Source organism: Myxine glutinosa, chromosome 4, assembly GCF_964187855.1.
Source record: "Myxine glutinosa chromosome 4, kmMyxGlut1.1, whole genome shotgun sequence".
NCBI lineage: Eukaryota > Metazoa > Chordata > Myxini > Myxiniformes > Myxinidae > Myxine > Myxine glutinosa.
In genome coordinates, this window is record NC_136264.1 from 201,556,236 (window position 1) to 201,569,417 (window position 13,182).

At 46.3% G+C, this 13,182-nt stretch overlaps 1 protein-coding gene across 1 annotated transcript in view; it reads left to right on the forward strand.

Annotated features, from left to right (window-relative positions):
- Positions 1–13,182, forward strand: part of HAL (histidine ammonia-lyase) — a 170,666-nt gene that overhangs the window by 62,949 nt on the left and 94,535 nt on the right. The window contains exon 4 of the mRNA XM_078776910.1: positions 4,710–4,835. Coding sequence (XP_078633036.1) covers positions 4,710–4,835 — 126 coding nt within the window. The remainder of the gene's footprint in view (positions 1–4,709; positions 4,836–13,182) is intronic.

Below are 13,182 nucleotides of genomic sequence, written 5' to 3' on the forward strand. Positions count from 1 at the left end.
AGTCCGTGCATGAAAGTTCACTACATGGACGCCTTTAGGAACGGCGTTCACGGTTAATCCGTGTAGGAATCTTGGCTCGGCGGCTCCGCCGCATTCAGTACTTCAACTTCTCAGAACTTCCCTAATAATTAGGGTGGGACCACTTGTCCCTGTAGTCCCATGAATAGCGGTCTCCTTCTCGGCCACTACTTTGCCAATCCTTCCTTCGGGAGCGGCCGTAACTCAGGGAGCCTCCATAATAATATTGGTTGCGGCCACCACCAAAACTACCGCCCAGTTGTCCTCTCCTGTAGACCTCTCGACGCCTACGAAATGCCTTCCCTACTGTTATGGTCTGACCTTCCAAAACCTTGCCATTCCAATTCTTCTCTGCCTCTCTGGCGTCTTTTGTGCTGGCAAACGTGACAAAGCCGAACCCTCTTGACTGTTGCGTTTCCCAGTCTCTTACCAACCGCACTTCCACCAGCGGCCCATATCTGTTGAAGACAGAGGTCAGAACTTCTTCCTCTGTTTTGAAGTTCAGTCCCCCTACAAATAACTTGGCACTTTTGTCGCCATCCCGAGCTGGTGTGGTGTTATTTTCCCTGCTGGGCTCTTTACCAACCCTCAGGTTACCATAAACTTGACCCCCGGCCAAATCATTCCCGATAACCACAGATACACCCTCTACAGGAAGCGTGGCTTGTAAACCGACGGTGACCGGTCCTGACACCAAACCGGACTCCAAATGGATGACATGAAGGGGAGCACTAACACCGCCCCCGATCCCCTGTAAACGAACACTATCCCCCATTGCCGTCTCCTCGGACCATGGCAAAATGCCTTCAAGCATTAAAGATTGATGTGCCCCTGTGTCTCTCAATATCCTAACCGGTCTCCGGTTAGTCGAGGCTCCATCCAGTGACACAAATCCCTCTGAAATAAATGGCTGGTAACCCTTTTGATGGCGATTTCTCACAATGGCCATTGCATTTGGAGTCGTAATAGTCGGACTCCGCTCTGGGTCTTCCCTTTTCATGCGGTAACAACTGGACATCAAGTGTCCAGGTTTCTTGCAAAAAGCGCAAGTAGGCCCGGAGGAAAAACTCGTGGTCTGCCTTGGGCCCCCCGAAATGTAAGTTTGTCTTGGGCCCGCATCCCTCTGATTTCGACCAGGTGGGGTATCCGCGTTGTCCCCATAATCCTCTCGAGGTCGCCGCCATGTATTGTCGCTCTCCGCACCTGCTGTTCCCCACCTCCCCTGCGGAGATCTAGGCGAGGAGTTAGGTTCGTGGACCCCTATTCGGTGGGTTAAAGCATAATCATCTGCCATGGTGGCTGCGTCCCACAACTTTGGTACTTTCTTTTCCTGCAGGTACACTTTGATGTCCTCGTGGACACACTGCTGGAATTCCTCCACCAGGATCAAGTCCCGCAATGTTTTGAAGTCTTTCCCGACTCCTTTTGACTCACACCACCGATCAAACATGTTTTCTTTCACTCTGGCAAACTCCACATGGGTCTCACTCTCCCTCTTCCTGGCATTCCTGAATTTTTGCCTGTAGGCTTCCGGAACCAACTCATAGGCTTTGAGGATGTGCTTCTTCAGTACCTCATAATCTGCACATTGGTCCATTGGTAGCGCCGAATAAATTTCCTGAGCTTTCCCCACCAGCACACTTTGCACGAGTATGGTCCAGGCCTCCTCCGGCCAGTTTAATTGTCGAGCCACTTTCTCAAAGTGTGGAAAAATTTTTGCGACTTCCTTTTCACTGAACGGTGGAACCAGCCTCACATGTCTGCCCACATCCCAGGTTTTCTGGTTAGGTGTCGACCCCGTCAGCAAGGGTGGTGCCTCTCCCCATTCTCTCATTAACTCCAGCTCCTTGAATTTGATTTCTTGCTGAAGCTCCATGTCACGTTCCTTTAATTCCCTTTCCGCTTTTCTCTCCTTTGCTTCGAGGTCCCTTGCAGCTCTCCTCTCCTCTGCTTTTCTCCCTTCTAACCTTTCCTGGAGTTCTCTTTCCACTCTCCTTTCCTCTGCTTGTTTCTCTTCTCTCCTCTCTTCTGCTTTCCTTTCTTCTTCTGCTCTTTCCTTTTCTGCTTTCCTTTCTTCTTCTGCTCTTTCCTTTTCTGCTTTCCTTTCTTCTTCTGCTCTTTCCTTTTCTGCTTTCCTTTCTTCTTCTGCTAACCTTTCCTGGAGTTCTCGTTCCACTCTCCTTTCCTCTGCTTGTTTCTCTTCTCTCCTCTCTTCTGCTTTCCTTTCTTCTTCTTTAATCCGTTCCTGGCTCCGTAATTGCAACTCCAGTTTCCGGAGCTCAACGTCTTCTGGTTCTTCGGGTAGCCACTCCCAGGCTAACTCGTCCCATGTTCCTAATCCCACCATAGATTGTATCACCGTGGCCTGCAACTCTGCCTTCCTCAAATTAGTTCGGACCTCCAAGTTAAAATGTTTGGCCAATTTCAAGAGGTCCGACTTTAGTAACGCTCGGAACTGTACCTCACTCGGTGTTACCGCAAAGTTCTGTGCCACAAACGCCATGGTGACTATCGTTAACACCTGTTAACCTTCACCCAAGACTTTACCCCAATTTCCCCAAAAATTTTCCAATTAATACTTAATTAATAAATTTTAATTAATAAAAATATTATTTTATTATTTTATACAAATACACTTTTAGATCCCGGACGTAGACCCAATTGCGTAATCGTAATTTGGACGAGCCCCCAATTCTGTTACGTGGTCCCATCGGTGACTACCTGGTCTCGGTGACCCCCGGACCGTGAGAGGACCTTCGCCAGCAAGTAGTATTATATATATGCGCTTTCGCAACGCAATCCCTATGAATTCCACCCAAGATAAACTGATGTGCAATGATATATTTCCAGGGTAAGGATAGCATACGATTTCAATGATACAATCACGGATATTCCCCGAGCAATCAACAACAAACAACCATCAACAATTCCCCAATCCACAATCAATTCCCTATATGCTTAAGATGGCCATCTTATATAGGTGTGTCCACTTCTGTACTCACGACCCCCTTTTGGTCTCTGCCCCTCGCAATGTCTCTGGGCCCCTCCTGACCGAGATGCTGGTCGGCGTCGCCGCTCTCGGGCGGTTGAAAGAACCCCGGGTGGACGTGTTTCCACCGGGCAGGTATCGTACCAGGCACCGCGGCTGCAGCCCCTCGTGGCCACGCGAAGCGGGTACGGTAAATCAAGCCAAAAGCCCCACGCCGCTTGCAAGGCGTGTTAGGCCCCACGTGCGACCCGTACGCGTCTGTTTAGACGGTGCCGCGAACGGTGCCAGACGCGGGGTCGATGCACGGCCCCACGTCAACTTGACGTCTCCACCGGGTAGGTACACGTCCCGGTAACTCCTCTCGCCAGACGGGCTTCGGAACGCCGCTTTTCCACGCAGCGCAAGGTCGATCCCACCTTTCGTCGGAGCGGGGCGAGGAAGAAGAATACTCGTCGCTTTTCTTCCTTGTGTCTTTTGTCTTCCGTTTCCGGTCACTTCCGTTTCCGGACACTTTTTCAGAAGGGCTCCTGACCCTCCAACCACAACAACCCTTAATCTACTACGCATGGATAAGCAAAGACCTGAATGGTAATTCACATACATTCACATAAATATGTAACAGGAGAGATAGACGCCGTGCCGCCATAATGACATCAGACGTAATCACATCACCCTGTCATATGACCAGATCCTCAGCTTTGATTGGTATATGTTTGAGGGGACATACAGTACATACAGACGGACAAACACTGTTCTCGATGGCTTTGCCCTATGGGCTGCGCCGTAAACATTAGATAGGATATGGAAGGAACAACATCTCCTGTAAAGCCTTCGGATAGGTTTGAAGATTAAAAAAATATTATTTCTCTAAATGTGTTTTGCTAAATGGATTCAAATGAAGTTGTATTGTGTTTACAATGAAATAATTATACGGATGAAAATATTACAGAATGTAATCCTTGCTGATGTATTCCAACAATTTATAGAATCCATTCTCAAAAAAGATTTGTATGAGCTCGAACATGCCCATTCCTACACTTGTCTAGGGCTAGCTTAGGAATCACGTTTGAACAAGACAGATACATATTTGGATGAATAATTGAATGTTATTGCACTAGAATTGTCATTAATATAAACACGTGCCCAGTATTTACATTTAAATTGGTTCATTTTTGTAAACTTTTTGACTCCATTATTTTTTCTGTGCATGGTGTGGATTTATGGTGTGAATTTGAACTTAAGGTAAGTTTAAGATCATAATTGCAAGAGCGATATTGCTCGGTTAACCCTTCTGATTGCATCACATTGAGAGGTCTTTTTCACCATTGGGGGTCACAATACGTCACTCCCCAGGAACGTCAATCGGACCTCTATGACCATAGCAAGACGCCACATACATTGATGGTAAATTCAGATGGTAGATTGGTAAAGGTAGATTGAGAAATTGAGAGGAAATAGGGAAGGTCAGTGGGCTTGTTGAAAAAAAAAGAAAAAAGAAAGGACATGGGTGGAAAAAAAGAGGAAAGATGTATAAGTGGTGGGAAAAAATAAAATTGTACAATTTCGCAGAAAAATTTAGAAACCCCCTCGTATATTTTCCCATCTTCGGGTATTATCTATGTAAATAAGTTGTTTCTCTGTTCTCACTTTTTTCCCATCCTCCTTGTTCTACATCTTCCCATTTTACTCCACTGTCATGCAGGTGTGGGTCCACCATTTGGAGTTGCTCGTACCCGTGCCATACTTGCCCTCCGAATAAACGTCCTTGCCAAAGGCTACAGTGGCATTTCTTTGGAGACACTACTTCATGTAATAGCTGCCTTCAATGGTAAGTATCCTGTCAATCTCTCATGCTATCTACTTTTGTTTAACATACTGTTCATATATTGGGAATAAAGCCAAGGCCTGACTGATGAGCAATTATATGCTAATACATTGATTCATTGATTGCCAAACTAATTCTTCCCATGGTCCATTCAGTTTAGGATTATCTGACTTAAGATGAGTCAAAATAAATATATGGGATAATAAGAGATACAAAATATCCCAAACTATGTTGAATAGATTTCTACGTGGACCTCCCAGGCTCAGAGCAGACACTCTAACCTTTACGCCACCAAATCCGGTATGTACTTATTGTTACCAGTACGTCGCTGGGTCACAGGTGTGCCTCTCTCAGACCTGCTTCCCATCCTTTAACTCGGAATAATTATTGACGGATGACTCCGTGACCCAACGAGTTACTAAGCAACCACGTCTAAGTGGACTAAATCTGGCAGGGTCCTTGTGCGAACCGCTCGCAATACCTTCCTGGTGATCTAGTTAACTCCGATAGGGACCAAGCTCTCGGCGTCCCACCTTTGTCCAATAATTATGTAGGGCCAAGCGAAACCATATGTGGGCTGCCAGATGGACTAGTGTAGCGAATCAGTGGGGTACAACCACACATTTATTACACGCTATGTCTAACCAATGAAGGAAGTTGACAATCAATCAGGTTTGGAAACAACAAATCTTGTATTGACTGTAACAAAAGGCACATATTTACAAAGGTGCAAGTGTTTCCAGAAATGCAGTGTCACACACGAAACAGTCTCACCTTGAGCTCTCAAAGAAACCCCTTATAGAAACGGCTTTTAATGAAGTACAGTCGGACCCCGCCATTCGCGGTTCTGCTATTCCCGGAATCCGCGTATTCGCGGTTGATAAAATGCGACTAGTTTCTCTATTCGCTGAAAAATTTCCCACAAATTCGTGGGGTTTTTTCTTTTCGCGGCTGTGTTCCGCAAAATAGTGGTTTTATTTCCCCCTATTCGTGGCCATGTTCCGTGAATTGCATTTTCATGGCTTTCGCGGGCGTGAATTTTAGCCGCACTATAAGCGAGCTTCACGGGATATCCCACGAGGTGTGTAAACAAGTCAACTCCGCAAATTATAGAATGCAAACACTTCATTAAATCGATTACAGTTTGCAATTTACTGTAACGCATCATCAGAGATGTTACCCAATGAAAACGCTTCGGGGGATGTTCCATCAGTGATAAGTCATCCTCCGCGAGTTATAAAATGCAAATGCTTCATTAAATCTATTATTGAAATTAGCAGATATGCTCGATACGGCATCATCCGATAACATCCCCCACAAAAATGGGCTCCCGCACATACCCAGAATGCTCGCAATCCTACATAATACAGATTGTGTCCTCGATCTCGATCATTGTTGTCGTCCCATTGCTTCGACCTATGTTTTTGACTCTCGCTCTGCTCATTCAATAATTTGAGAACGAGGCTAGAATATGGAGTTGGAAAATGACGGTTTGGGAATGAGGAAGAAAACAATGGAGAAAGTTCTACCTACAATCACAACACATCTCCCTTTTCCCTGATACGAGGATGGGTAACCTAACGAAACAATCATTCTGAAAATATCTAAACTCCAGGATTTTTTTGTGTGTTGGATGTTACTCCCTGGGGTCTTTTCCATATCTGCAACAATATATGCGTGTAACTACTGAACCAAATTCAACCAAAATTTGCATATTTCCAAAGGGTACCATACCCAAAGTATGGTTTCTGTTTGGGTAGCAAATCTGGGGTAAGGAGGTCAGTGTTGGGGGAAGACCCCAATTCACTCTATGTAAATGTGTATCAAAGAGCACTACCTGGTGGTAGCCGGTATAACAAATCATTTTCTTATTAGCCTCCTACCGGTGTACACCAGGGGACTATAAGTTTGCACGCCGTCCCTCCGTCTGTCAGTCTGTCAGTCTGTCAGTCCGTCACGCAAAGAACAGCTTTCCGGACTTTTTTTCTAAACTCTTAATGCTAATGATTTCAAACTTGGTACATGGTTTCCTCATGTTAAGTTACAGATCATGTTCGAACTTCACGACGTTTAGATCATTTTTGACAAAGTTATGGCACTTTGAACTTTGGAAAATTCCCCAACAGTTTTCCGGACTATAATTTGGAGTGCGGTAAGTCAAAGCTGTTAATATTCCTTGTTTTAACTCCAATTTACATTCTGTTTCCACTTTTAGTGAGAAGCAGTGGTCTGTGCAACCATTCATAAACTTTATTTGGTGCAAATCGGATAATTTTTAGGCGAGTTACCTCAGACCGTGAGTTGGTAATTATATAATTCCCCAACAGTTTTCCGGACGACAGACTGCCGGTAGGGGACATGTATTGCAGCGCAATACTCAGAATGCTTGTTCTATTAATCTATAGTCTATATATACTATAAGAGAGATGTGTGTCTGTGTCTGTCTTTGTCTGTCGGTCACCAATTTACTCAGAGATGACCAAACGGATCTTTGGCAAACTTTCAGAGGTTCATCAGTGAGTGTCGGGGAGTGTTTTAGGCAACAAAAAATGAATTGAAAAATATGTTTTAATCGCTCAATAATGCTCAAGCCTTTGTAGCAATGTAAAAGGTAATATTAAATGATCGCCAACCCCATTATTTAGTCGGGAAGTGTTTTAGGCCTCCACAAAAGAATAGAGTTTTTAAAATTTATTTTTTCAAAATGCCAACAGGATATCTGGCAATGCCGGGCACCCCTGCTCATATTAAATAAGGCAATTATCTGTATATATGTACATCTGAAAATCATAGAACAAAATAGGGCTTGCTCGGTCTCTACCAAATTTTGCTTATGTGCTGGTAATACCCATAATACCCAGGGTAATCCCTCCCCCTCCTTTTGAGGGAAAGACGACTCATCTGAGTGAGAATAATACAAAATTTTCCAAATGTTTTACAGCGAAGCGGATTTGAGTTTTGCTTGTGCCATATATAAGCAGCAAGGATGGTTGACGAAGGTGATGTTAGCTGACATCTAAGCAGATGGAAGATGACCTCGGGCAAATAATAGGGCGAATAGAGCAGAATGTTTGTGAAGTACAACATGCTATCTTTTGATTAAATAACTGCCAGCAAAGCAGCGATATATATACATATATACATACACACTACATGGCCAAAAGTATGCAGACACCCCTTCTAAATAGTCGATTCGACTGTTTCAGCCACACCCATTGCTGACAGGTATATATAATCAAGCACACAGCCATGCAATCTCCATAGACAAGCATTGGCAGTAGAAGGGGCTGTACTGAAGAGCTCAGTGACTTTCAACGTGGCACCGCCATAGGATGCCACCTTTCCAACAAGTCAGTTCATCAAATTTCTGCCCTGCTAGAGCTGCCCCGGTCAACTGTAAGTGCTGTTATTGTGAAGAGGAAACGTCTAGGAGCAACAACAGTTCAGCCGCGAAGTAGTAGGCCACGCATGCCCACAGAACGGGACCGCCATGTGCTGAAGCACATAGCGCGTAAAAATAGTCTGTTCTCGGTTGCAACTCTCACTACCGAGTTTCAAACTGCCTCTGGAAACAACATCAGCACAACAACTGTTCGTCGGGAGCTTCATGAAATGGGTTTCCATGGCCGAGCAGCCGCACACAAGCCTAAGATCACATATGCAATGCCAGGCGTCGGCTGGAGTGGTGTAAAGCTCGCCGCCATTGGACTCTGGAGCAATGGAAATGCATTGTCTGGAGTGATGAATTACGCTTCACCATCTGGCAGTCCGACGGAAGAATGTGGGTTTGGCGGATGCCAGGAGATCGCCACCTGCCCGAATGCATAGTCCCAACTCTAAAGTTTGGTGGAGGAGGAATAATGGTCTGGGGCTGTTTTTCATGGTTCAGGCTAGGCCCGTTAGTTCCGGTGAAGGGAAATCTGAACCCTACAGCATAAAATGACATTCTAGACGATTGTGTGCTTCCAACTTTGTGGCAACAGTTTGGGGAAGCCCTTTCCTGTTTCAGCATGACAATGCCCCCGTGCACAAAGTGAAGTCCATATAAAAATAGTTTGTCGTGATCAGTGTGGAAGAACTTGACTGGCCTGCACAGAGCCCTGACCTCAACCACATCGAACACCTTTGGGATGAATTTGAATGCCCACTGCGAGCCAGGCCCAATCGCCCAACATCAGTGCCCGACCTCACTAATGCTCTTGTGGCTGAATGGAAGTAAATCCCCACAGCAATGTTCCAACATCTTGTGGAAAGCCTTTTCCAGAAGAGTGGAGGCTGTTATAGCAGCAAAGGGGGAAAGGGGGGACCAACTCCATATTAATGCCCATGATTTTGGAATGAGATGTTAGACGATGTTTTTTTATAATTATTTTTTTGTATACAAGATCAAGGCTTGTGAAAGAGCTAACATTTATCACACAAAAAAAATCAAACAGACGCACAAAGCATATAATAAGGGGAGTGGTAGACAAGATGGGGAGAGAAGGGGAAGCACAAACACAACATTTGAGAGCAGGGACATCGGGAGATCTGTGGGAGGGAGAGGGCTTGGGGAGAGGAGGCGTGGGAAGGGGGGGGGGGGGGGATGGTTGGGGGAAGTATAAAACACAAGGACACTGTAAGGACTTCCAGGAAGGAAGTTGGTATTTCAAAAAAGTGAATCTGGGGTGAAATTAGCGGGGGTAGAAAAGATCAAGGTTTTGGATGGGGGAAGATAAGAGATGGTGGTGAACAGCTGTTTTAAAGACCTGGAGGGAGGAGTGGGATTGAAAGGAGTGAGGGAGTTTTTTCCAGAGGCGGGAGAAAAGGGGAATGAAGTAGTGAAGGTGAGCAGAGAGTCTTGATTTTGGCAGTTAAACCATAAGAGGGTTGCAGGCAGATCTTGTGCGACCTGTAGGAATATTTAGGAGACAGAGCCCAGAGAGAGCTGGGGGAGCTCGGCCGGAGAGGAGTCGGTAGAAGACAGAAAGACCACCTACCTGCCTGCGGTGAGTGAGTGAAAGGCACTCGGAGTTAGCTCCATCGCGGAGATTCCAATGATTCTGAAAGCTTTGGTTTCAACAGCGTGAAGACGAGCTAGGTGTGAGGCAGGAGCACTGGCCCAGAGGGGAGAACAGTATTCCATTGAGCTGCGAATGAAAGCCTTGTATGTGGTGAGGAGCTCAGGTGTGCCAAGGAAGGACTTCGCACGATGGAGGATGCCCAGTCGGTGACTGGCTTTGGAGGCCAGATTGGAAATGTGGTTTTCCCAGGAAAGATCATGGCAGATAGTGAGACTCAAAAGCTTGAGTGACAGAACTTCTTGGAGAGGATTGTTCAGAAAGTAGATGGGAGGGTTGTCCAGTCGGTCTTTTCGGAGAGACATAGTAAGAGTGTGTGATTTGTCAGGATCGAAAGACATGTTCCACTTGTTTGACCAGTTTATGATTTTGTCCAGGTCTACAGAGAGTGAGGAGGTTGCAGATTTCCGATCTGAGGGATGAGGAAGAGATCATTGATGAAGACCAGAAAAAGCACAGGGCCCAATAACATATAAACAATAACAATAAAATAACAATAACAATAAAATAGCACAGGACGATCACATACGGGTGTGATGTTCAGGTGTCCACATACGTTTGGCCATGTAGTGTATATACTCGTGGGGTATGCTTACACATTGTGTAAGCAATAACAAACCGTGCTTTGTACTTAAGTACATAATAAATCGAAGCTTTATGATTATAGGCAAACATCACCGACCTGCTGATAGATATCAATTTCGGTTTTTTAATAATTTTTTTCTTTCCGACGCATTTACTGTTTTTAGGTAAATTTTTATTGAGATTTTTATTTCTAAGTTTACAGTTAAAGAAATTGCAATTTTCAAATGCTACATATTGATTGGGGGTTTTTGTTTTTTTTAACGTATGCGTTTACGGTTTTCTATGTAAAATTTTCTTTGCGGAGGCTCTCTGACAGTTCTGGTATTTTTCCAAGTGTACCGGCTTTGATGTCCGTCGGCCTGCGAAATTTCGGCTTTCTATAACACCTGGAACGTACCAAATATTAATATCAGTCAGTCAGTGGTTATTCTATTCAATATATATTGTTGCGAATATGGAATTTGGCCTCCATATCCGCTTGTAAATATTCCCCTATTTCTCCAATACTCCCCAACTTTCCCCAATCCCCCATTCCCTAGTCCCATTGCATGTAAATAACACTCAGTAGAGCCGACCTTCCCCTTATTCCCCCATTAAATGTCGTGCCCAGGTCCACCGCACCACACGTAGACAACTTTCGGACATCTTGCTAGTTATTCTTAATCTATGTCAGTTAAGGCCTCGTTTCCATTAATTATGACTCTTCGTTGCACCAGAATGTGATTATATGGCATCAGTAGTGAGTTTAGGACCTTTCCCATACCTCCTTCCATCTTCTTCCCCAACAATTACAACAACAACAGAGGAGATGGCGGCGGCGCGGGGGAGGATGCGTCCTCACACCGGCTCGATTAGCGCCATTGACCACGCGCTCCACGGGGTTACCACGGAGGGGCTGGCTGTCAGCTCCTCCTCAAGGGCGGAGCCTGGTAACCCCCCGCACCCAATCAGAAGGGCGGACCGATTCCATCTGGGGCGGCGCTAGCGAGCCGAGGGCGTGTCACTCCCCGCCGGATATACGTGGCGACTGACCGGAAGTAAGGAGTCAGATGCACCCCCAGCTGGAGAAAGAGGTACCTGCGAGCGCTGAGTCAGATGCGCCCCGCCTGAGAAAGAACGTTGCCTGCGATCGCTGAGAGAGAAAGACCCGCCTGAGAAAGAACGTCCCCTCCGAGCGCTGTGACCTCCCCGCATCTTTGGACCGGACTGTACCCTGCTTTGAGCCAAGAGTGCACCTTGAGCCATCGATACCTGCCTTTCCTGGCCATCAATCCCCGTGTGAGTCAGCCGTTGTCCCGTTTACCTGTCGTCTGTCCGGGGTTAAGATAAGCCTGTGTCTAAGTGCCCATCTTTTCTGTGCTTTACCTCTAGCCCCTGTAATCTAACCTTTTCCGTACGAATATAATTGAGAATCGAAACATTGGTGTCTGTCATTATAATCCAGCCGTGTGTCTTCTTTTTCCTTATTGATCCAGCGTAGCGCGGCTCCGTCAACGTTCGAGTACAATCGGGTAATTTGTGCGGACACGACGGCCATTCCGCTCGGCCCACCTTAACATCAAAGTCGTGTCTGTAACAATTGGTGTCAGGAGTGGGATTCGAGGCCCGACCAAATTTTTAAAAAAAAAAACGAATAGAGGAAAAAAAAAAAATTTGGTCAAAATTTGGAGCGGCCGAAATTTGTTTTGTTTTACAAAACCCGAATTTTGAAAGTCGCGCTATGGCGGATCAAGACGGCTGGGGTCCGGTAGGGGAGAGTGAAGCAGGGTCGGTCCAGGACCAAATTGAGACACGTGAGGAGAGCGAAACAGCGGGGGTAGCAAACGCACAAAATGGCGCCTCGCTGGTCACCGCGCCCGCGACCGTAGCAGCGCCGCCGATGGATTGGGGCCTATTTATGGAACAAATAAAGGCGCTCATGGTCCAGACAAGTGAAGACCTGAGGAATGACTTGGGAAACCAAATGGGGGTAATGGGGAACCGGATGGATGCTCAGAGTAAGCAATTGGGGGTAATGGGAAACCAAATGGGGGTAATGAGGGACGAAGCGAGGGGTACCGGTGAGGGATTAGACAAGAAATTAGAGGGGTTAGACAATGGGATAGAAGGGGTGAAACATGGGTTAATGGGGGTAGAAAACAGAATGGCCGCTCAAGAGAATCAAATGGAAGGGATGCAAAAAGGGTTAGAGGGGTTAGAAAACACCATGGAAGGCAAATTGAGGGACATGAGGGACCAAGCGGAAAGGGAAGTTAACCAAATGGGGCAGCAGATAGAGGGGGTCAGAATGGGGGTAGAAGCCAAACTGGATGCTCACAGGGAGGAAATGGAGCAGATGAGGGTGGCATCTGGGCAGGAGATGCAAGTGATGGGAGAGGAGATCAGAAGAGGAGTGAGTGAGGAGGTCGGAGGAGTGCGCGAGGAGGTGAGGCACTGTAAGGAGCGCATGGAGAAGGAGGTGAGAAAGGGGACTGTAAAGTTACAAGGGGGCATAGAGGACCTGACGCAGGAGGTGGAGCAGCTGACGGTGGGGCAGACGGAGTTAGTGGAGCAGGTTCAAAGGAACACTGCGGTATTAGGAGGTTTAAAGGCGACACAGAAAGAACTAAAAGATGACTTGGTAGCGACGAAGAGGGAATGTCAGATGGTACGTGAGGGACTGACGGCGAGGTTGGACGAGGTGGTAGAGGTAATGGAGACGAAGG